The sequence below is a fragment of the Pezoporus wallicus genome, unplaced genomic scaffold, assembly GCF_028554395.1.
Source record: "Pezoporus wallicus isolate ANWC-B61680 ecotype Strahan unplaced genomic scaffold, APGP_CSIRO_Pwel_v1 contig_3486, whole genome shotgun sequence".
Lineage (NCBI taxonomy): Eukaryota > Metazoa > Chordata > Aves > Psittaciformes > Psittacidae > Pezoporus > Pezoporus wallicus.
In genome coordinates, this window is record NW_026642292.1 from 1,323,892 (window position 1) to 1,348,344 (window position 24,453).

The 24,453-nt window shown below is 38.4% G+C and overlaps 1 protein-coding gene across 4 annotated transcripts in view; it reads left to right on the top strand.

Annotated features, from left to right (window-relative positions):
• Nucleotides 1-24,453, top strand: part of SEL1L (SEL1L adaptor subunit of ERAD E3 ubiquitin ligase) — a 35,277-nt gene that overhangs the window by 6,007 nt on the left and 4,817 nt on the right. For 2 of the 4 annotated variants that reach the window (XM_057428694.1, XM_057428697.1), the window contains exons 2-19: nt 3,144-3,181; nt 3,522-3,744; nt 7,836-8,003; nt 11,000-11,105; nt 12,500-12,662; nt 14,230-14,283; nt 14,374-14,433; nt 15,079-15,160; nt 15,479-15,633; nt 16,373-16,429; nt 17,465-17,533; nt 18,758-18,835; nt 19,568-19,630; nt 20,083-20,170; nt 20,451-20,599; nt 21,144-21,309; nt 22,921-22,995; nt 24,100-24,272. In XM_057428694.1, the coding sequence (XP_057284677.1) occupies nt 3,144-3,181; nt 3,522-3,744; nt 7,836-8,003; nt 11,000-11,105; nt 12,500-12,662; nt 14,230-14,283; nt 14,374-14,433; nt 15,079-15,160; nt 15,479-15,633; nt 16,373-16,429; nt 17,465-17,533; nt 18,758-18,835; nt 19,568-19,630; nt 20,083-20,170; nt 20,451-20,599; nt 21,144-21,309; nt 22,921-22,995; nt 24,100-24,272 (1,967 nt within the window). The remainder of the gene's footprint in view (nt 1-3,143; nt 3,182-3,521; nt 3,745-7,835; nt 8,004-10,999; nt 11,106-12,499; nt 12,663-14,229; nt 14,284-14,373; nt 14,434-15,078; nt 15,161-15,478; nt 15,634-16,372; nt 16,430-17,464; nt 17,534-18,757; nt 18,836-19,567; nt 19,631-20,082; nt 20,171-20,450; nt 20,600-21,143; nt 21,310-22,920; nt 22,996-24,099; nt 24,273-24,453) is intronic. The other 2 variants (XM_057428695.1, XM_057428696.1) reach the window with 2 other exon arrangements.

The window sequence follows — 24,453 nt, forward strand, 5'->3', positions numbered from 1 at the left end:
TTTTCTTTGCTACCAAATGGTTACTGAAAGTTAGCAGAACTCTATAAACTTTTTAATTTTGTTGGCATTCAGTATTTGTCTTTAATAGCTACCTGTAACGTATTAAATGGTGTATTTCATGTACAGGGTACTAACTTCTATCAGTTTAAGTACTTTTTCTAGTCACAGTGCAGATCTCCAGCCTTTCAGTGTCTTACCACTGCTATAGGGGATTATACATCTCGGAGTCTCAGAAGGGGTTTTCTAAATGTAGTAGGAGTTAGTGGCAGATTTGCTTAGTTATCTATTTATACTTTGAGCTTTTATTTTGGTTTAACTGAGTTGTGTACCAGAGGGAGGGAGGTCTGTAGCACCTTCTTTCAAATGTGTGTGGGTGAATGGTTGTTTATCTGAAAGAGGTAATATCAGATACTGCTGACTGAGAACAGTCATGTTATGGAAGTGATAAACTTAGAGGCTTTCAGTCAAGATGTGTATGAACCATGTTGTTTGAACCACAATGAGTAGCCCATTTAAGTTGCAGGAAGAAAGGAAATGAAACACAGCTCAGAAAACCAGTGGTGAAACTGTCATAAATAAGATTTTCTGATTATCTCCGCCATCCTTTTCAACTCTGTTCCTTTATGTCTCTGCCTAATATCATTCCTTTTTCATTTAGCATTTTTTTCTCTTTCCAGTCTTTCTAATCAAATATCATAGCCCATTCAGATAAGAAAGATGGCAGTTAAACAAGGCTTGCAGCTCTTGAACGGTATCTTGAAGACAATCTAGTTTCTCACAGTTGTGGAAAGAGACCTCTATATAAAGGTTTGAATATGCTGGTCAGGCAAAATGAACTGGCTTTCTGTAAAGAACACTGGTTAAATAGGGTAGTGTTAATGTAATTTTCTGGTCACTACTGAAGCTGTTTATATTAAAGTTGATTTGGTGACTAGAAGCCTTAAATTCCATTGATGCTTTTCAGTTGATTCATACCTCTTTAGGTAGTTTAGTTGGACTGGATTGATTCAGACTGTATATCAATCTAGAGGCTTGATTTGGGTTAACAAAAAAAAAAAATCCACACTTTTTTCCAGTGTTGGGTAAACAGTTGTGTTGGCATAACTGAAGGAAGAAGAAGATCATCTTGCTAGAATTAAACTTAGCTAGAGGTATTAAAGATAACAGGAAGGGATTCTACAGGTACATAGCAAATAAAAAACAGACTAGGGAGAATGTAGGACCCCTCAGGAAGCTCTCGGGAGAACTGGCTGCACAGGATTTGGAGAAGGCTGAGGTTCTGAATGACTTCTTTGCCTCGGTCTTCACTGCCAAAGGCTCTGACCAAACCACCCAAGTCTTGGAAGGCAGATGCAGGGACTGTGAGAATGAAGACCTTGGGCTCACTGTAGGAGAGGAACTGGTTCGAGACCATCTTAAAAATCTGAACGTGCACAAGTCCATGGGTCCTGATGAGATCCATCCGTGGGTCCTGAAGGAGCTGGTGAATGAAGTTGGGAAGCCACTGGCCATCATATTTGAGAAATCATGGCAGTCAGGTGAAGTTCCTGATGACTGGAAAAAGGGAAATATAACCCCCATTTTCAAGAAGGGGAAAACGGATGCCCTGGGGAATTACAGACCAGTTAGTCTCACCTCTGTGCCTGGCAAAATCTTGGAGCAGATTCTCCTGGATGGCGTGCTAAGGCACATGAAAATCAACAAGGTGCTTGGTGACAGCCAGCATGGCATCACTAAGGGGAAATCCTGCCTGATCAATTTGGTGGCCTTCTATGATGGGGCTACAGAACTGAGGGACAGGGGTAGAGCAGTTGATGTCATCTACCTGGACTTGTGTAAAGTGTTCGACACTGTCCCAAACGACATCCTTGTCTCTAAATTGGAGCAACATCAATTTGATGGATGGGGCACTCAGTGGATAAAGAACTGGCTGGATGGCCGCACACAAAGAGTTGTGGTCAATGGCTCAATGTCCGGCTGGAGACCAGTAACGAGTGGTGTCCCTCAGGGATCTGTGTTGGGACCGGTCTTGTTCAACATCTTTGTTGCTGACGTGGACAGTGGGATTGAGTGTGCCCTCAGCAAGTTTGCTGATGACACCAAGCTGTGTGGTTCGGTTGATACGCTGGAGGGAAGGAATACCATCCAGAGGGACCTTGACACACTTGTGAGGTGGGCTGATGCCAGCCTCATGAAGTTTAACCATGCCAAGTGCAAGGTCCTACACCTGGTTCAGAGCAATCCCAGGCACAGCTACAGGTTGAGCAGAGAAGAGATTCAAAGCAGCCCTGTGGAGAAGGATTTGGGGGTGTTGGTTGATGAGAAAATGAACAGGAGCAGGCAGTGTGCACTTGCAGCTCAGAAAGCCAACCGTATCCTGGGCCGCATCAAAAGGAGCGTGACCAGCAGGTTGAAGGAGGTGATCCTGCCCTTCTACTCTGCTCTCGTGAGACCTCACTTGGAGTATTGTGTGCAGTTCTGGTGTCCTCAACATAAAAAGGACCTGGAACCGTTGGAACAAGTCCAGAGAAGGGCCACGAGGATGATCAGGGGACTGGAGCACCTCCCGTCTGAAGACAGGCTGAGAAAGTTGGGGCTTTTCAGCCTGGAGAAGAGAAGGCTGCGTGGAGACCTCATAGCAGCTTTCCAGCATCTGAAGGGGGCCTATAGGGATGCTGGGGAGGGACTCTTCATTAGAGACTGTAGTGACAGGACAAGGGGTAACGGGTTAAAACTTAAACAGGGGAAGTTTAGATTGGATATGAGGAGGAAATTCTTTCCTGTTAGGGTGTTGAGGCACTGGAATAGGTTGCCCAGGGAGGTTGTGAATGCTCCATCCGTGGCAGTGTTCAAGACCAGGTTGGACGAGGCCTTGGGTGATACAATTTAGCGAAAGGTGTCCCTGCCCATGGCAGGGGAGTTGGAACTAGATGATCTTGAGGTCCTTTCCAACCCTAACTACTCTATGATTCTATCTGTGAAACTTTTGATTCCTCCTGACAACACTAATAGTCTTTCTGAAGTGCATTAGTCAACTTAGTGCATTAGAATATCCTAGAACCATGGTACAATAATATAGCTTAATTTATTTTTAAGAAAATAATTAATGGAAAAGCTTTTCTGACTTGTGACATCTCTTCTAGATGAAGAGGGAAATCAGGATGAATCACTGGAGTCAAAGGTGAGGAAATAAGTTTCTAGTCATTCTCTTTTTCTTGTGGACTGAGAGGAAAGGTCTGAAACTGAGAACTATAATTTGATTCCTATAGTAAACTGTTCTGTAACTCTTGCTGTCTCATTAATTTCTTCTGTGCGTCATAAGAATTAATGTGTTATGCTTGTATAATTTTTTTCTCTTCAAAGAACTGAAAGGGGTAGAGTCAATGAGAGCTGATAGAGGTAGCTCAACTTTTTATGCTACTGTTTAAACTCTAGTATTTTAATAATATTTTTAATAATTTGGGGTTTTCAGCTGCTGGTCAGTTTCTAATTGTCTATATTATGTGGCTGCTTTCCTTCAGACTTTATCTGCAGAGGACCAGGTAAAGGACCATTCCACAGGAACTCGAGTGGTAGCAGGTCAGATCTTCCTCGAATCAGGGAAATCGGACTCTCAGTCAGAGGATGAAGAGAACTTTCACAGTCAAGAGGAGGAAAAAGAAAATTCGCTAGAAGAATTGAACTCTCTAGAAATGTCAAATCTATTAAATAAAGACTTGGAAGAAGCAGAAGTACAGAGTCCAGGTAACTACTCATAGACTTTTGAACAAGTGGCAGTAAAGATGCATCTGAGTAACTTTGGCATGTGAATAAATACAAAACTAGTAATTTTGAACATAAAATAACTAGCATCTTAACCTTTCTGGAATAGAATGGTAATTTCTGCCTTTTCCATTAGAAAATAACATCAAAAAGTTTTCATGTATATCATGACTGAAATCTGAGTGGTTATTTTTAGATGCATTTGAAAAATTTTTCCTTAATTCTTGTTGTTTCCATCTTGTTGGAAAGCTTTAACTATCAAATGGAGAAAACTTAATTTCTTCAAATAGGACTCAAGTATACATACTATGCTGTGTATACATATACCGGCCATAGAAGGAGAAATTGCATCAGTGTTTCAGTCTCTGGGCTGTTTGCCTGGAGAAGCAGTTGAAGAGAAGGAACAAATAGTGATGCAAAGACAAGCTTCCTAGAACAGCATTGGGAGCCTTAGGGCAACATCTAAATTGCATGTAGATTTCAGTAAACTTTTGAATACAGGTAAAACCTTATGTCCTTGTGTATAAATTCCCAGAAAATCCTAGTATTTCTTTTTTACTACTAATAAAAATATAAACTTGATATAATTTTCTTGACATGCAGTTAATATTAGGCGATAACTAAATAGCACAGTTGAGTACCCTAGCCTATGTAGCAAAGGCTTTTCCTTTTCACTTGTTCATAAGATGCAGCTCATAGAATTGTAGAATAGTTAGGGTTGGGAATGACCTTAAGATCATCTAGTTCCAACCCCCCTGCCATGGGCAGGGACACCTCTCACTAAACGATGTTGCCCAAGGCTCTGTCCAACCTGGCCTTGAACACCTCCAGGGATGGAGCATTCACAACTTTGCTGGGCAACCCATTCCAGTGCCTCACCACCCTCACAGTGAAGAACTTCTTCGTTATATCCAATCTAAACTTCCCCTGTTTAAGTTTTAACCCGTTACCCCTTGTCCTACCACTACAGTTCCTAATGAAGAGTTCTTCTTCAGAATCCTTATAGGGCTCCTTCAGATACTGGAAGGCTGCTATGATGTCTCCACTCAGCTGCCTTTTCTCCAGGCTGAACAGCCCCAACTTTCTCAGCCTGTCTTCATACAGGAGGTGCTCCAGTCCCCTGATCATCCTTGTGGCCCTCCTCTGGACTTGTTCCAACAGTTCCATCTTCAACTTTACTGAAAAAATATAGTTACATGGTAATACTAGTATTAATCTTATCTTCTCAACTCAGATTTGAATATGAAAAGAAAGCCGGAGTTCTGAAATGAGCTGTGTTATGTTCTGACTGTTTTCTAATAAGCCATCGTTACTAATACAGAACTAGTATACAGTTCATCAAAACTCAGTAATAGGATTAACTATTGGTGCCAATAGGCATGGTGTTGTACTGAAAAAAGTATATAAAATCCACTAAATAGCTTGCTGCCACAAAACAGTGAGCTAACAGCATACTTAGCGCAGTCTGTTTCAAAAGAAAACTTTGGGGTACTTCTGATCTCACACAGGAAGATGCAACCAGATTGCTTGCTCCCTGGCAGCTACAGTTCTTAACTACACCTGTCAGAGTACAAGTGGCTTTCAAAAACCACAAATTTAAAGTCTTGCACAGTTTTTGGAACCTCTTAAGAAGTAAGTAAGTGATGTGGATGGAAGGATTACTCATTTTATCGAAGAAGCAATTCTGAAGGAAAAGTACTTGTATTCTGGTAGGGGAAAAAAGCCTGCTAAAGGGCAGCTTTACTTGCAGACTTTAACTGAGCAAGACGGGAATCTAGCTCAGCTATGTATGTTGCATCTCTTACATGAGCTCCTGGTGACAGGACTGCATTTAGGGAGAATAAAGCTTTTTTTAAATAGTTTGGCTCCTGTGTATAGTCATGAGATTACACAGGGGACAAAAAAAAAAGGATTCTTCAGGTTTCCACATGTATTTTGCAGGAAATTGAGCTGACAAAAAAAAAAAATCCGCAGTAATTTAAAATTAGTACTACTTGGGCTTTTAACCTTCTAAGAAAAAAATTGTCCTATTCTCTTCTGATTAGTGAAGAGGTATTTGGTGTATAGGAAGTGGTGTTTTTGTAGTTTTGTTTTTGTAACAATAGAGTTCTATGTTGACAGTTTTTGCTGAAAAGTGCCCATGATTTCATACAGAGCTGACAATTCCTGCTGTGTTTATTTTCCTATTTGGAAGACTCTTATAGTAATGTAATCAGTACTTAAAAGTAATCCATATTTGAGGTTTCTGCAGAGTAAAATATGAGATGAGATATACCTAAATCAGGACAAAAATATAATGATAATATGTCTGATTATATGGCATTTTAAAACTGGTCAATTGCTACTTGTACACTCAATTTCACAAAAAATAATTTATCCTCTGAGTAAATTATTTACCTAAGTTTGTATTTATCATTCTTTAGGTACATGAAAAACTGGTGCTTTTTATCCTGCGATTGCATTGCTGTTTTGCTGTAGGGTTTGTTACTATCTGGGGGGCAAAACAGCATTATAGTTGAATTTAGAACCTTAAAAAAGGTAGAGAAGAAGTGTTGCAGAGTAATTTCATAACTTTAATGTACAGCTACCTCTTATGCAGAGCACTATAAAAATGTTTAATGTTCTATTACTCGTAATACAAGAGAGCAAGGTACTGAACAATACAAGTAAAACTTCAATTTCTCAAGTAATGTTAAAATCCTGGGGCTGGAATTTGTTCAAATGACAGTCTTAAGTGGTCCCATCAGTTGCAGTTATATGTACACTTAGCACAAATTTGTGCATCACTCTGTGGTTAGCAGATACATAAATTGATTCCAGGCTAATTGCATCTGGGTACATTATTTTTGAATGCAGCTTCTGAAAATAACATTTTTCCTTCTGTGTTATGGGGTAATTAATTTGGAGTGGTGTGGTGAAACATCTGCCAAGGAATTGAATTATGAAGAGCAATTTGGAGGGCTAACTAATCCAGGAGACTTCCTTATGCTTCAAAAAATCAACATGAAATTTTATAATTAGTATGGTCTGTAGGCATTACAATTATAAACCTTGAAAAAAGAGCTTTCTCTATAACCACAAGAATTACAAACTTAGCTTGGAAAAACATCGTATAATTGAAATTCTCAATTTCATGGCTTCGCAAATGTCTTCAAATGAAGTAGAACACAACTGCTGTATTTAGCTTAGTGAAAGAGAAAAATCTTTATAAAATGCTAATTGAAATAATTTCTGTATCAAAAAATGAAGATAATTCTTAGTCTTCATAGAAGATTGATTTTATTTAAAAATATTCCAGTATTAGAATCAGTAATCTTGAAGTCCTAATGCATGCCAAATAATAAATCATGCTGTTCAAAGTAATTTTGAATGCAACTTAAATATATTTGTGAAGTGAAATTAAGTTTTTAATATTAGTATACACAACAATAGAAAATTACTAGACTTACGGCTTCATTTAAGTCTTGTCTTACAGTTGTATGTATAAAGTGTACTTCCTAGTGATATTCAAGTACTTTCAGTGTCGCATTTGGCGATGTGAGTAGTTCTGTCAAGATTATGTCAAACCTTGGGGCTAAAAGGAATATATGTACAAGAATGCACTTTAAGGGTGGTCTTTTGCATCAGGAAGGGAGTGCAGAGAAGACAAAATGAAAAGAAGGGCAGTTTATTTTGGTAGGAAATAAAAATATAACAGATTTGCCTTCTCCAGTCTCAACTAAAGTATTTTCTATTGTGAAGTGTCATGGCAGGAGGCTTGGAACTAGATGATCTTAAGGTTCTTTCCAATCCTGAGCATTCTGATTTTTGTTGCTTAGAACTAAAGGATATAAGAAACTTATACCTTCTGTTTCATTTCCTAATTAAAAATAAGAATAATGTACTTTTAAGACCTATTTAGAAAAATAATTGCTTTTCCAGGCTTTTGTAAATCAGAAATTTTACTGAAACCTTTATTAAATGAACTTCACAGAAATTGAAAACAACATATGAGTGCTTTCCTGAATGTAGTAGGTGACTTCAATTTGTGAAATAAAGGAAATCAGTCTTAATTCCTGAGTGTGTATTTGCAGTTTTGACAGCTATAGGAGGCACTGCAGATGGTGAACCTTGCCACTTCCCCTTTTTGTTTATGGAGAAGGAATATCCAGAGTGCACTGCAGATGGGAGGGAAGATGGCAGGCTTTGGTGTGCAACAACCTACGATTACAAGAAAGATCAAAAGTGGGGCTTCTGTGAAAGTAAGTAATTTGATGTCTTGAACAAGTCCTTAATTGTTTTAGTCCTTCTCATGCTCTTTATTTCAGGGTCTAGAAGTCCCTGTCATATATTAATGTAGGCTTTATACTGTGATACACAAGTAATTACAAAGGCAAAGTTCTCATGATGGAAGATTATAATGCAAATGCCACTTCCCAGAACTCTTTGGGAAATCTTGCAGTGGAAGCATCTACAAAACTCTTATTTTCTGAGGCTGTCAGAGTATAGCGGTTTGACAATGTTTCCCACTGTATGCATTGATCTGTTGCATGAAGGCAACCCTTCTCTTAAAAACCTCCTGAAGGAGGAAACTTTTTCTTCCTTGCACAGCTTGTTGTAGAGCAATTTAAAAGAATATTTTGACAGCAAATTTAGAATAATAGAATAGTTAAGGGTTGGAAAGGACCTCAAGATATCTAGTCTCAACCCCCCTGCCATGGGCAGGGACACCTTTTGCTAAATCATATCACCCAAGGCCTCATCCAACCTGGTCTTGAACACTGCCACGGATGGAGCATTCACAACCTCCCTGCGCAACCCATTCCAGTGCCTCAACACCCTAACAGGAAAGAATTTCCTCCTTATATCCAATCTAAACTTCCCCTGTTTAAGTTTTAACCTGTTACCCCTCGTCCTGTCACTACAGTCTCTAATGAAGAGTCCCTCCCCAGCATCCCTATAGGCCCCCTTCAGATACTGGAAGGCTGCTATGAGGTCTCCACGCAGCCTTCTCTTCTCCAGGCTGAACAGCCCCAACTTTCTCAGCCCGTCTTCATACGGGGAGGTGCTCCAGTCCCCTGATCATCCTCGTAGCCCTCCTCTGGACTTGTTCCAACAGTTCCATGTCCTTTTTATGTTGAGGACACCAGAAATGCACACAATACTCCAGGTGAGCTCTCGACAAGAGCAGAGTAGAGGGGCAGGATCACCTCCTTCAACCTGCTGGTCACGCTCCTTTTGATGCGGCCCAGGATACGGTTGGCTTTCTGGGCTGCAAGCGCACACTGCCTGCTCCTGTTCATTTTCTCATCAACCAACACCCCCAAATCCTTCTCCACAGGGCTGCTTTGAATCTCTTCTCTGCTCAACCTGTAGCTGTGCCTGGGATTGCTCCGACCCAGGTGTAGGACCTTGCACTTGGCATGGTTAAACTTCATGAGGTTGGCATCAGCCCACCTCACAAGCGTGTCAAGGTCCCTCTGGATGGCATTCCTTCCCTCCAGCGTATCAACCGAACCACACAGCTTGGTGTCATCAGCAAACTTGCTGAGGGCACACTCAATCCCACTGTCCATGTCAGCAACAAAGATGTTGAACAAGACCGGTCCCAACACAGATCCCTGAGGGACACCACTCGTTACTGGTCTCCAGCCGGACATTGAGCCATTGACCACAACTCTTTGTGTGCGGCCATCCAGCCAGTTCTTTATCCACCGAGTGGTCCATCCATCAAATTGATGTCTCTCCAATTTAGAGACAAGGATGTCATGTGGGACAGTGTCAAAAGTCCAGGTAGGTGACATTGACTGCTCTACCCCTGTCCATCAGTTCTGTAGCCCCATCATAGAAGGCCACCAAATTGGTCAGGCAGGATTTTGCCAGGCACAGAGGTGAGACTGACTGGTCTATAATTCCCCTGGTCATCCATTTTCCCCTTCTTGAAAATGGGGGTTATATTTCCCTTTTTCCAGTCATCAGGAACTTCACCTGACTGCCATGATTTCTCAAATATGATGGCCAGCGGCTTCGCAACATCATTTGCCAGCTCCTTCAGGACCCGTGGATGGATTTCATCAGGACCCATGGACTTGTGCACGTTCAGATTTTTAAGATGATCTCGAACCAGATCCTCTCCTACAGTGGGCCCAAGGTCTTCATTCTCACAGTCCCTGTATCTGCCTTCCAAGACTTGGGTGGTCTGGTCAGAGTCTTTGCCAGTGAAGACCGAGGCGAAGAAATCATTCAGAACCTCAGCCTTCTCCAAATCCCGTGTAGCCGGTTCTCCCAAGAGCTTCCTGAGGGGGCCTACATTGTCCCTAGTCTGTCTTTTATTTGCTACATACCTATAGAATCCCTTGCTGTTATCCTTAATACCCCTAGCGAAGTTTAATTCTAACTGGGCCTTAGCTTTCCTAACCTGGTCCCTAGCTTCCCGGACAACATCCCTGTACTCTTCCCAGGCCACCTGTCCTTGCTTCCATGTATTATAAGCCTCTTTTTTCATTTGAATTATCCTCAGGAGCTCCTTATCCATCCGAGGAGGTCTCCTGGCCCTCCTGCTGCACTTCCTTCTAGTTGGGATGCAACACTCCAGAGCTTGTAGCAGGTGATCCTTGAATATCAACCAAGAGTCTTGGGCCCCCCTGCCCTCTAGGGCTATATCACATGGAACCTTACCAAACAGGTTCCTGAAGAGGCCAGAGTTGCTCTTTTGAAGTCCAGGGCAGTGAGCTTGCTGCACGCTCTTCTCACTGTCCTGAGGATCTCAAATGTGACCATCTCAAGATCGCTGCATCCAAGGCTGCCCTGGAGTGTCACATTTCCAATGAGCCCTTCCCTGTTGGTGGGCACGAGGTCAAGCATGGCACCTCTCCTTGTTGGCTCCTCTGTTGCTTGTAGAAGGAAGTTGTCTTCCACACAATCAAGGAACCTCCTGGATTGCTTGTGCCGGGCCATACCATCCTTCCAACAGATGTCAGGGTGGTTGAAGTCCCCCATGGGAACAACGGCCTGTGAGTGTGAGGCTGTTCCTATCTGTCTATGGAGTGCTTCAACCGCAGGCACATGGAAGATATCATGTGAGAAGAAACTTTTACAAAGATGCCCAACACACCTCTAGACAGCTGTTTGTAATCACTTGGGTCATTTAGTTGTCTTCAGAAACATATTTCTTGTAGTATTTTCCCTTTAGAAAGAACAGCTGTGTAATTGTAATTTGAGCTCTTAAGATACCTTTCCCCCCCCCCCTCTTTTCTAGCTGAAGAACAGTCTAATAAGAGGAGGCAGATGCAAGAAGCTGAAGATGTTTATCAGACTGGAATGAAAATCCTCAATGAAAGTAGTAAAAAGGCTCAGAAAAAAGAGTAAGTCTACCTTCTCCACCCCAAGAAGAAAAGTGACATAGCTGGTCACTGTATCTTAACTGGAAAAGAGCTTAAATGATTTGCCTTTTATTGGACTTGGATAAAACTAGCAGTGTTAGTACTGAAAATAAATAGCAATTTCAGGGTATTTAGAAAAACAAATTTATGCCTGCTTTCCTCTGAATCTACTAAAAATTATATAAGACTAATTTCTGAAGAATGAATGTCATCAAAACATTGACTTAATGCTTGTAGATGAAAAAAAAACCAGGAAAAAAAAGGAATGAAACAAGTATTCTGTTCATTCTGGTCTGTTTGCTTTCTGCTCTATGTATATCCAATAACTGATGAAGTTGTCAGCTTACCACTATAATTAAGAATAGCTATGTTAATTTAGAAACTCTCTGGTACTCAAGCTGGCAACTTCATTAGTAAGTGGTAACTTCAGGCTGCTGACTGTTACGTGAGCACTATTACAATATTAAACTTGTTCATGGAGATGAGGAGTGTATTTCTACTTCATCTATCAGGGAAACTGAAGCACAGCTAGAAGTTGTCCATCACACCTTGGCAGAGACAAGTGTCTGTCAGACTCTGACTGGTATTCTATTATATAAAATAGTGTAGGAATTGTAAAACAATATTAAATCTTAGTTCTCTTGAACACTTCACCCTTTCTTAGAAGGTGAAGTTATGTGAGGAACCAGATGTGCTTCTGCTTGTTCTAAAGAAAGAAAACAAGTCTGAGAGTAGAACAGAGATAAAGAAAAATCTTGGAATGCTCTTAAAAGGTCCATGAGCATGCTTGACACTACTGTGTTATAATGTTTAAGGTTATAATTTTTTTTAATTGCTATGAAACCAGATGCTGTGAAATTGTTTTAGAGGACTACTGTTATGTTCTAAGGCTGAAGTAAAGGGGAGTTTCCAGAGAACTTTCTCATTGTTAGTATGATCGTTTCATCACAAAATTTAATATGTATATAATTGTCTTGCACCCAGTCCTCGTTGTAGTGTTCTCATTTGAATGATTTTCTTCTCAACAAATCAAAGAGACTCCATAGACTTTAAGGCTTCTTTTTTCTGTCATGATGTGGATGGAACTCTTGGTGTAGTAGTCCTACATGATACCTAGTACAAGACTTAAAATTCTTTCTACAAAGATATGATCATTTTGCATAAGGATTAGACTGAACGTTAAAATCTAGTTTGTCTATTAGATAAATCATATGAGTTGTTGCACAGGTTGACAGTTCAGAGCTGGAACAGAGGTAGATGTGTTTGTAGAAAATAGAGGCTACAATGGGAATAAAATGCCTCCCCAGAATCTTCAGGTCTATGAATGGAATCTGCTTCTTTGTCTTGAGGTGACTAAGAAATTGTTTTCTTTTAAGAGCGTATCAATATCTTCTGAAAGCAGCTGACATGAATCATACCAAGGCAATGGAGAAAGTGTCTTATGCTTTGTTGTTTGGGGATTACTTGAAGCAGAACATACAATCATCAAAAGAACTATTTGAAAAATTAACAGAAGAAGGTTCTCCTAAAGGACAAATGGTATGTATGTCCTTAGATTCTGCAGAAGTTCTTACAGGTTTATAAACTGTTCTATAGATTGTACTTACTCTAACGTGATTTTATAGATTGTTCTTATGTCCAGAAGAGAATGACAACAGGAAGTAGTATGTATTGCCTGATTAAAAAAGATAGCAGACAGTTCTGCTTTTTTAAATTGTTCAAGAACTTGATGTAAAACATCTGATTCAGGAAATGTATTTTATTAATGCTTGCCTAAGCATTTCCTAACCCTGACTTCTTGTTGCTTTTACCTTTTAAAATTCCACCAGTGCCTTGCTTTGTTTCAGAGGTTCTGCTTTACTGGCCTTCTCTATGCTGCTAGCATTACTGAGGATGCAGTAACCTGCACCCTCAAGGTAAACACATGGAAACAGTTTTTTTCCCTTTTGAGTTTAAAAAAAACATCATTAAACAGCCATTTTATGGCTTACTGTAATATAGTATAGTGGTAGTCTTGTCATTTAATTTCTTACCTGTTCTGTTACTGACTAGATGGGGTGTTTAAGTCAAAAAATAGGTAGATACAGGAGACTCCAGCCAACAAATCTCCTCTGAAACTGTGTTCTATTCTTGTGGCTTGTGTGGGATATTGTGGCTTTTAATCTGCAGTTTTATCTTTGACTTTAAGTAGATACACACACACACGCACACACACTTTTATAATCTAGGAAGTTATAAACTCCTGGGAATCCTGAAAGCTGTTTAGTGGAATGGGACTCCCTTTGTCTGTGTACCTTTGAACATCATAGAATTGTTCATATGTATTTGTACACATGCAGTGTCTTAAATTGTGGGTGTTACCAGTTTTAATGTCTTAATATCTGAATATACTTATTGTTCTTTTTTGTTTTGGAAGTGTCAGCTTCTTTAGGAATTAATCCTGTTTCTTTTAGCTCTTTGGCTACCAAGTCTGCTGTTTCCTGTTTAATGTTGAAGTGCTGATTCAGCATAGAAAGCAGGAACGTGTTTTCTCTAGAGATTTTATATCTTAATGAAGATCTTGACTTTTATTGGTCTAGAATTCAGTAGTGTCTGCATGAGGTGATTATTTTGTGTGTGTGTGCACTTTCAGAATTATCTGCAATAGTCTTAGAACACTGTGAAATATAAACTGTTGTCTTCTGTGCTAATAGTTTCTTCTCTCCGCAGCACAGCTGTAACAGCTGTTATAAATAGAGCAGTAATTATGTAAATTTTAAGAATAAAAATAGCTAATGAAAAATCCTCAGCCAAACAGCTCTCTGCATTCTAACTGCTTATAGTCATAAATACAACTAACCTGTGGCAGAACATATGGAAAATACGAAATTCATCTGTTAGACTGTAAATCAAACTGTAAGACTTCTATGCTAGTGTCATAGGCAACTGAATAATTTAGAAACTTACTGTTTTAAAAGGGTCAGGAAAGGCACTAGATGCGGGAGTTACCAAAGTGAAGGTAGAGCTTGTCATGTCCTTTGCACCTTTGAATCACTGTTTGACTTTATACTTAAGTATTCCAGGAAAACTGATTTCAGTGTGCTGACAAACTTTGTTTTGTTTCTAGGCTCTTGGATTTCTGTATGCATCTGGTCTAGGAGTCAATTCTAGTCAAGCTAAGGTAACAGATATTTTCAGCATGTGCTCTTATATTTTATCTTGGAGGCAGATGTTATCTAAGTAACCTATGATTAATTTTTTTTTTGTTAAGGCCCTGGTGTATTACACTTTCGGAGCTTTAGGAGGAAATCTTATTGCCCATATGATCTTAGTAAGTAAGATAGTTTATTAACTTTACACATGCACAAACTTTTTTGTAATCTTAAATTTTTGATGTAAGGTTTACAGTCATGTGAATACACTGTCCAGATGTTAGATCATGATGCTTGCATTGCAGGGGCAATAGTCTCCTTCCTGTTATTCCTTGTTAACTTAAGGAAAAGTCTGCTTATTTTAAGCTGTATACCACTATGAATTTAGATGGACCGTGTTTGCATCTCTTGACTTAAAGCAGAAGTGTCAGATTTTTAATCTTTATAGGCTAATGGGAATTGTGAAAGCCAGAAATCTTTACAAAAGATCTTTATATATAAGATCTTTTATATAATTATGTATATTAATATCATTAGTATTGTGAGATTTGAAAATAAAGCATAACATGTGTAAGTAAAAGGCTTTAGGTTTTCATCCGTAAGTATCATTCTGCTTACTTGCTTTATCCTGAATGATATCTGAAGTATCTTGGCTATGCTTAAACTTTGTCAGTTGCTTTTAATACAGTGGACTTGTGGCTTTTGTTTTGCCTATTATTGTGTCGTCAAATCTTGCTCAAATGAGGTTAAAAAAGTTAGTAACCTGGCAAGCAATATGTTGTCAAATAACCGGTAGTCCCTTATTTTTATATTTTCCTTTCTAGGGTTACCGGTACTGGGTTGGGATAGGAGTCCTTCCAAGCTGTGAATCTGCTCTCACTCACTACCGACTTGTAGCTAATCATGGTAAAAGCTTGTTACTCTGCTAACATTCTCAGCTTTATCTGTATTTTTATATCATTCACCTAGAAGGTACTATAAGTACTGTCAACACTGATAGTATAAAAATAGAGAATTCCTGCTATTAAACAACTTACCTGTTTGGCTCCGAGTCATGATATGCTATTTTAATCTCCTATCTATTGAAATGTCTTTAATTCTTAGAGAATGTGAAAGTAATTAATTCCACGTAACAGTTTGAAGCTCTGTAGAGATCTGTTTTTACTAAGTAGGAGTGTAATATTTGTATTGAACAAAACTGAAAATTTCTTACTTGTTTTCCAGTTGCTAGTGACATTTCTTTGACTGGTGGCACAGTAGTTCAGCGAATTCGCTTAGCAGATGAAGTAGAAAATCCAGGAATGGCAAGTGGTATGCTAGAAGATGACCTGATTCAGTATTACCAGTTTTTAGCAGAGAAAGGAGATGTGCAAGCACAGGTAAGATTAAGTTCACACGATGACATGCAGAGGTTGTCAAGAACTACAGAAACAGTTTTATGAAATATGGGAAGTCATTGAAGCTTTAGTTTTTTTTCTTCCTCCTACATCAACCTGTTTGCTATTTCCTGTTTAGTTTTTATGAGCAGACGCTTATATCTTAGTGTGTTTAAAGTAGAGCTTGAATAGAATATGGATTTTCTTTGTGGAAAATAAATTCAAAACATTACAGCTTTAGTATCTTGGGAAAAAGAATCTTGGCTTTCACTAGAAACCAGACAGAGTAATTTAAGGATAGCTTTAGGTGTTGTGGAGGAAGAACTGGCCCTGTCAGGGGACCTCAGTATCTTGCTGTATCTGTTCTTACATGACTTCTGCATGCTGCAGGCTGGCCCTCTTCTAGACACAGTGCAGAAGGGGAGGACACTAATACAGGCAAATTGTCACAATTGAAGTTGCTCATATATGACTTAAGAATTCGGTAGGCAGAATTCAAATGACCTATAATTATTTTGTATCTAGTCATGTCACTTTTATCTAGGCTGAATGTCTGCTTAGGCTAATGTGGAAAAATGGGCCTCTACTGTAGTTAATGAAGCAAATCTATGCCTTCAGACTTTGTGGCATTTTTAAGTCTGATACAGTCTGTGCATTTAATTAGCTCACTGGTATGTGTATTAATGGAAAAGAAAATCCCTAAAGAAAAGTTAATTATTTGCAATGTAAAATTTATTTTTAGGTTGGCCTTGGACAGTTGCACTTACACGGTGGAAGAGGAGTAGAGCAAAATCATCAGGTACCCTTTCTGTATATTTTTATACATATTACTCATGGTGGAGAGCGAAAAAGTATAGCTGAGACAGTGAAGCAAAAGTGTTTTAATTGCCACTGTAAGGTATTTAATGATTTCAGTAGTCTTGTTTGATAAAATTTAATTCATTCAATAAAATTTAATCTTTATGTGACTAATACAGAGAGCTGATTTTCTTACACAATCAGTTTTAGACTAATAGTCTTAGAAATGAGGAAGTCGGAAATACAGACCAGGTTTTCATCAAGTATTACTTGAAACTGGCTGAATTTTTTGTACGTGTAGTAGTATCTCCATGACACATCGTCAGTCATTAGCAATGATAGTCTAGTTTGTGGCTTGCAAGAATAATTTGCTTCTACAGGTAAAACAGTGCAAGTTTCAATACTAAGGATATTAAGTGTGCATGGAAAACAACTTTTGCTGATGTTGGCCAGCCTGCATACTGCTTATAGAAGTTAAAATAGTTAACCTTTTCTTAAAGTATGTATTGAAAAAATGGAGAACTGAGGATGTGCAGTCCTGATAATTATTGCAAACTCTGCTACCAACTAGAAATTATTTAATGGTCGTAGCATTTAAAATACCTTAAAACGATTGCTCTAGAAGGGTTCAGGGATCATCAGTGGGTCAGAATTAGTATAACTGATCTCTGTATAAAACTGAATAGGAACTAGCAGATCTGTCCTCTTCTAAAGAAGGTTTTGGAGCTACAATAAGGGAACAAAATTTATCTGTGTTCCTTGTGCATAGTAGCAGCTGTGGGAGTTTTGGGGGGTTGTTTTTTTGGTTTTGTTTGTTTGTGGTGGGTTTTGTGTGGTGTTGTTATTGTTTTTCTCCTCTGCCAAGTATTGTGATTATAAGTGGGGAACTCTGTTACATATATGAAATTAGGTGGGATCCATAACTCTTGTCCCCAAAAGAACCTGGTAACTTCGCAAACAGCTTCTGCTCCATTTGCAAGAAAAGGTACTCAAATCATAGTCATGGTTGCAAAAATTCTTGTTTTCTTCCCTACAGCGAGCATTTGAGTACTTCAATCAAGCAGCTAATGCTGGCAATTCACATGCCATGGCTTTTCTAGGAAAGGTAAGATGAAAACTCTCAAAAGCAAGCAAATTGGCTGTCTTTCAATGAAAAATAACAAATATTTCCTACTTTCTGATATCAGGCAATATGAAACTTGAATGCTGGATTTGAAGCATTTCTATTCTGCTACGGGTTTGAATTTTCTTGTTAGTCTATTATGTCTAGTCTAAATTTTCTGCTTTAGGATTTTGTCTTTTCAAAATAGTGCTTGAACTAGATCTAAAAAAAAAAAAAAATCAAACTGTTAAATACGTCAATGTCATTTTTCTGTGGTAGAGTTCAAAATTCAGAGTAGGCCTCTGTGCCCTCCAGTGTGGGGGAGAAAAGTTTGTCAAAATTTTGCTTATTGGGAAATAAAAAGTTCAGGAAGGAAAGGGGGAAGACATCTATATTCTTACTCATTGTAGAAAACTGAGGCACCTCGGTCAGAGTTGCCAGTGGGTCTTCATGTACTCTGAACCAAAGCTTGAGTCTGTTTCAGTTTTCTCAGATTTAAGTCCTTATTTAATATAAAACATGATAGACAAGCTGCTAATGGTGATGTTAATATCTTACTTCTATTTAGGTATTTAGGTCACTTGCCTGAGGTCTAGGTTGCAGGGTAGCTTCACCCTCTGAGGAGCTAAATCCTTATTACTCTATTTGAGTACACTTTAAGGTTAGGCTGCAGTAAGCAGCAGCTCTAGCTGATCTTCAGGCTGTCACTGCAGTAGAGATGCAAAATTCATGTCCTTAGAGCATGAAAAAATATAATATGCTGGTCAAGGCACCCAACAGAAGGAATTGCAGGTTTCTGCTTTCTCTACTGCTTGAGTGGTTTGTATCTAATAAATGCTGAAATGAACAGGGTTTAATAACTAATTTTTGCTTTGTTTTCAAGAGTTATTTTAACTGCCAGTGTAGTTTGACTTCCACTCATCTCACAAAATTTTTGCTTGATTGTGTTCTTTACTGCACGCTCGTAGAACTCAAAGATGAAGGGTATTTTAATGAAAACTTTCTAATTTTATGGGAAATTGTCTCCATTTTGACAGTTAAACCCTCTGAATCTGAATTTTGCAGTATACAGATGTGTTTTCTGCTTCTGGGCAAGTTCTTTAATGACTCTTCAGTAATGCAATAGTCAGAATAGTCTAATACTCATACGCAAAGTGAAGATGGTTCATGATCTCCATGCTAAACTGACTTCTTCAGTTGTTCTTCAGTAACACCTTTCCCTTTCAGATGTATTCAGAAGGAAGTGATGTTGTACCTCAGAGCAATGAAACAGCTCTTCAGTATTTCAAGAAAGCTGCTGATATGGTATGATTATTTTTAAGCTAGAAATACAGCATATGTGCTAAAAAGCTGATTAGCTCAGAAATGATGCAAATGCTTCTTTTTGTGCACTTCTGCATGCATATACCTACACTCAACTTCTTTCCCAGATTAAAGCATAATTAAACCCTTCTTGTCTGAATATGTCAGAAACTGCCTTCAGTTGTGGTCATGGTGGTTAATGAAGCTGTGTTCAGTACAAGGAGTTTAACTGTCATGAATGCTGGCATCAGTATGAAATACTGACCACCTATCTAGCCTGACATTCTGTTAAGTGTTAGTTTTCATTAATCTGAAGCTGTATTGTCACAGCTGCTTTTAAATTGAAATGGACTCTCAGATTTCCTGTAGTTGTTTTGGGAGCTTCTGTAGCATCTGGAACATTCTCAAACTTGGAAAAACTGAAGAAGAATAAGCTATTAATGCCCCACCTTTCTGTGAGCGTGGGTTATACATTTCGTATGACAGTTTGAAAGTGCACAGTAGACTTTGGTAACTAGCGTTGAAAGTTTTCCTTTTTCCTTTCCATTACCTGTGTAGTTACTGAATAAATGTTACCAAAAATGCTTTCTGCCTAAATAACTGTTATTACCTAGGAGCAAAGTTAAAGCAAATACACCTTAAGCACTGCTTGTTTTAATGATTTTAAAGGTAAATTTGAAAGATGCAGCTGTAGGTTTTGCCTTTCTTTGCAGAAGTGTTTTCCTGTGTTTTCAGGGTAACCCAGTTGGACAGAGTGGATTAGGAATGGCTTACCTTTATGGAAGAGGTGTTCCAGTGGTAAGTCATCTTTGATTGGAGGAACACTTTGAATTTTTTAATTAGTTCATGCACCTTGTAGCTTATCCCATGAGAAGGTTTCTTGTCAAATGTTTTATATTTAGCTATGTGAACAGATACTCAAAAGTTGTATTAGCCCAAAGCTGAGAAAGTAAGTTAAATGATTGCTCCAGAAACAGAACAGGGCACCCATTCTGTGACACGTAACTATTGATAGCAATTCTGTATGCCAGTTTTGAGATAACTACAGACTTGAGACATGCCAGTATCATTGTAGGGTGTTTCAATTTTTGTTTCCTATTTTTGACCAGGTGAATAGAACATCTTGCTGTAATTTTTTTTCTGTAATACAGATCTGTCCTTACATATGCATACACGCCTATTTAGGTCTGTCTTTATGTAAATTGTGGTGTATTGCAAGGCTCTAATGAGTGGACCAAATCTTCCTGCAGAACTATGAGCTAGCACTGAAGTATTTCCAGAAGGCTGCAGAACAGGGATGGGTTGATGGGCAGCTTCAACTAGGTTCCATGTATTACAGTAAGTGGCATCAAAGTAATGATTTGTCAGGTCTGAGCATCTGCCCTTTCAGTAACTGTTCACTAGGTGGCATTAGAAGTGTGTGTGTGTGTGTGTGTGTGTGTGTGTGTGTATACCACCTGTAGAGTGGTCTAACTAGATTGACTTTATATTTTATTGTTTTTTCCAACACTTTCACAGTATTTTTCTTTAATAATTGTAAAGACTAAGTACATACTGTATTTCATACAATTTTGCTTTTCAAGAGGAATTAATAGCAATGACTTACTCTTCCTTTTAGATGGCATTGGAGTAAAGAGAGACTATAAACAAGCCTTGAAGTATTTCAACTTGGCCTCCCAGGGTGGCCATATTCTTGCATTTTATAATCTGGCTCAGATGCATGCTACTGGCACTGGAGTGATGCGATCCTGTCATACTGCTGTTGAGGTAAGGTCATCCATTTATAAGGGTCAAATAATACTGGCTTGAAGAAAGTTGGATATAACCACGTCAGCTTATGTAGGAAATCTGTCCTGGCTAAAACCCACTGGTGACTGTAGAGCCGGGGCTAACAAAAGGCAAAGGCATATATTATCAAACTCCTATGTATCTCACGAGAAAAATCTTTATTTTCATATGTTGATATGGCAAGTTTGTATTTGCTTTATTAACTTCAAAGAAAATCAAAAGAATGTAATACGAAGTAAATACCAGTAAGTACCAAATTCTTCAGTTAAGCACGTGTTTAAGTGTAACAGAAAAGCTCATCTTAATTCTCAGTAAGCATCTGAATCTTGGCATGTGTTTGCTTAGTAACCTGCATCTTGAAGTAAGCCTGTCTTAAGCAGTGAATTAATCTATCAAGTTTTTCTGAGGAATGTGAGTATTTTGAACAGGCATTTGAATGTTAAAGGTTGACCTCTTGTGAAACCTAAATTTCTGAAGTTCCTAACAACCACTTTTCTTCCTAATTTGTTTTATTCCCCTGCAGTTGTTTAAGAACGTGTGCGAACGGGGGCGTTGGTCTGAAAGACTTATGACTGCCTACAACAGCTATAAAGATGGTGATTCAAATTCTGCTGTGGTTCAGTATCTTCTTCTGGCAGAACAAGGCTATGAAGTTGCACAAAGCAATGCTGCTTTCATATTTGACCAGAGTAAGGACCTGAATCTACTGAATTTTTTCTGGAGTTGGCCTGCAGTAGCCTATTTAGTAGAGTGCTAGGATGCTTGAAGATACAATTGCTCTCGTTCAGTTAGAACTTCAGTGAGATTCTTGTCCTCTTGCTTGCTCTTCACACTGGAAAGCAGTCAGTTTTAACTTTCACCTCTAAGGACAGCTTTCTGGCCTAAAAGTTAGAATATGCCTACGTTCTGATTTACAGGATTTAAAAATGGGATAGGGAGAGAATGCTTTAGAAGCTTGCACAGTGCTGAAAAGTCTCTTCCCTGGATTTCCTAAGCATAGCCTGAACATTTTTCTTTTTAAATCTGTGAAGTAGGAAAAGTAGGAATTGCATTAGTTTTACTTTTGGCCTTTACTGTGCCTTATCTACAGGCTTTGGTTTTCTTTGTTCTTTATCTTGCAATGTCTTTTCCCAGCACTCTTCCCTCCCTCTCTCCCCAGAAGTTTTTTGTAACTTTACTCGTACTGCTCTTGAAACTGGGCAGTTAGTTCCTAGTCTTGAAAAAACTTGTCCTAGATCTCTTAATGCAAACTAGGTGGATAGAACTTGGATTTATTAGAGTCTGAGGTCATAGGGAAATAATGGAAGTATACATGACATCTTTCTAGAAACTACAAAACCCAGTATTTTAAACTTTCTGGATCCCAAATCCAGGCATTTAGGACTCCTATTACCATCTTTAGGGCTTTGTATCTTAATTCAAAAATTAACCTATCAGCCACCAATAGCTGTTTTAACCCCTTAATTTCCTGTTAATGTTTTTCAGAAGTGCCCTAGTGACTCACCTTTAGATAAATTACATCAATTACATCTTGACTGGGAATGCATACCTGCAAAGAAATAACCTCTTTCCCCAAGTTAAAATTCTGATTGTGATTACTCAGATATATCTGCATCTTGACTGGAGATGAATTTAAAATTATTTTATACACTTTATACAGAAAATATATATGTCAACTGTGAGATAGTATAGCTGAAACCATACTTAACAAGATGTAAGAAAGAGTTTATTCTATAAACTGTCTGTACTCTTGATACTTAAGCAACTCTCAGTTTATGACATGAAAAAGTAAAATAACTTCTGTTCTGAAGTACCTGTAGCACTATTGTATAGAATATTCACTCACTGGCTGGCTAAAGAGTTTAAGCCTTTGTTTTAGTTGACTGGTCTTGGGGTTTAGATGGTCAGACTATAGGTTATACTTTAGCCTTGTATTTGAGCGCACTTTTCTCAGAGCCCAAATTGTGTACTCTTAAGACTTGCACCTTCTGGCATTCCTCAAGTATGCTTCAGAATCAACTACAGGAATGGGAGAGAAACTTGGTAAGGAATATTTCAGGGTGAAATAATGCAATTTGTTCCTAGTTCTTCTGTGAGCAGATGCATAGAAAGACCATATAAATGAAAGAGTTTTTTATAAGTGTCAGGTGGGTTGAATCTTGTTTGTGCTATAGCACAGATGACTTCAAGTTTTTAATACATTTCAGCGGATTGACTATAAGTATAGGGTTGTTGGGTTTTTTTCTGGTATTGTGTACATACACCATGCTCCTATTTAACTGAATTACTTTCTCCTCTAGAAGAAGCTAGCATAGTAGAAGAAAATGAAACCTATCCTCGAGCTTTGCTTCACTGGAATAGAGCAGCTTCTCAAGGTATATCCGTACCTCACAGTTCCAATTATTTTATTTTTAGTAGAGCCATTAATGTTAGTTTTCATGTTTTTTATGAAACGGAGGGAGGGAAAGCTTATCTCCTTCAGTTCAACATTAGTTGTATTTGACATAGTGTAGTTGCTGTTCTTTGTTCCACTCTCAGCTATAATGCCATTGCAGTATGCATGCAGTTCCGAGCTGTTCTGAGATCCTGAAGATTTAAAGGTCTAAAACACAGCTGTACAATGTGTTTCTTTTGCTGTTCCATACAGAATTATAGAGCAGTGTTAAACAGCATTAGAAATGTTTACACTGATTTTTCTAAAATTAAATCCACTTGGAAAATAGATACCAAAATCCTGAAGAGTACTTTTGTACTTGTCATATGTAATTTCTTACTCAAAGCTCAGTCATGAAGAATGCAGTCTTGATATCCAACAAACTGAAGTTTAAACTCTGGTGCTTGTGATCCTATCCTAAAATAAGCAAAGCTAAACTTAATCATAAAGTATCTCAGTGTGAGGTCTCTAACTTCCTTACAGGTGCATCTTCATTGTCTGTCTACTGGCTTTTTACTTAGGAGCAAGTGCATCATGTAAATGGAGCCAAAGAATTTTGTCTGAAATTCTTCAGACCTACTTTGCTTTTTAGTAGAAAGTTAGAAATTGAGAGAATTAAATGGTTAAGTACTCAATTACCAAATGATGATGAGAGACTTTATTTTTCAAGTTTTAAGTGCCTCTGTTTCAAAAACAAAAACAGAGCCCTTACCACATAGTAAATCAAAAGTTTTTCTGTAATAAGTGACTATGAAAAACATGACAAAGCTTTTCAACTGATGCCACTAAATAGCAGTAAAAATATTGGTAGGATTACTGGGGAAAAGACTTCCCTGAAAATAGAAAGAAGTTGTGTTGTGGTTAGCTAAACCAAATTAAAAATAAACAACCCAACAAAACCAAACTGTCTGTGAGAGAGGGAAAAGGGAGACAATTTGTGGAAACTGAAAAGTAATACTAAAGCCCTTATTGCAGCTTCCTGTGAAATTAGCAAGGCTTTCTTTGTCTACCTATCTGATCTTTTTTGTTGTTTCTTGATTTATAGGATATACTGTTGCAAGAATTAAACTTGGAGATTACCATTTTTATGGCTTTGGTACTGATGTTGATTATGAAACTGCATTTATTCATTATCGACTGGCATCAGAGCAACAGCACAGTGCTCAAGCAATGTTTAATCTGGGCTACATGCATGAGAAGGGGTTGGGCATCAAGCAGGTGAGTAAATTGTAGGCTGATAGTCTGCTTTTTTACAGCGCATTTACTAATGTTAGATTAAGTCCATAACCACTAATGGGTTATGAGCACTGTATAACCAACCGCTTAGTAGGAATTAGCATATCTCCCGATACGTTGTCCTGTAGCAAATGGATAAGTATATCCACTTCACACTTGCCTA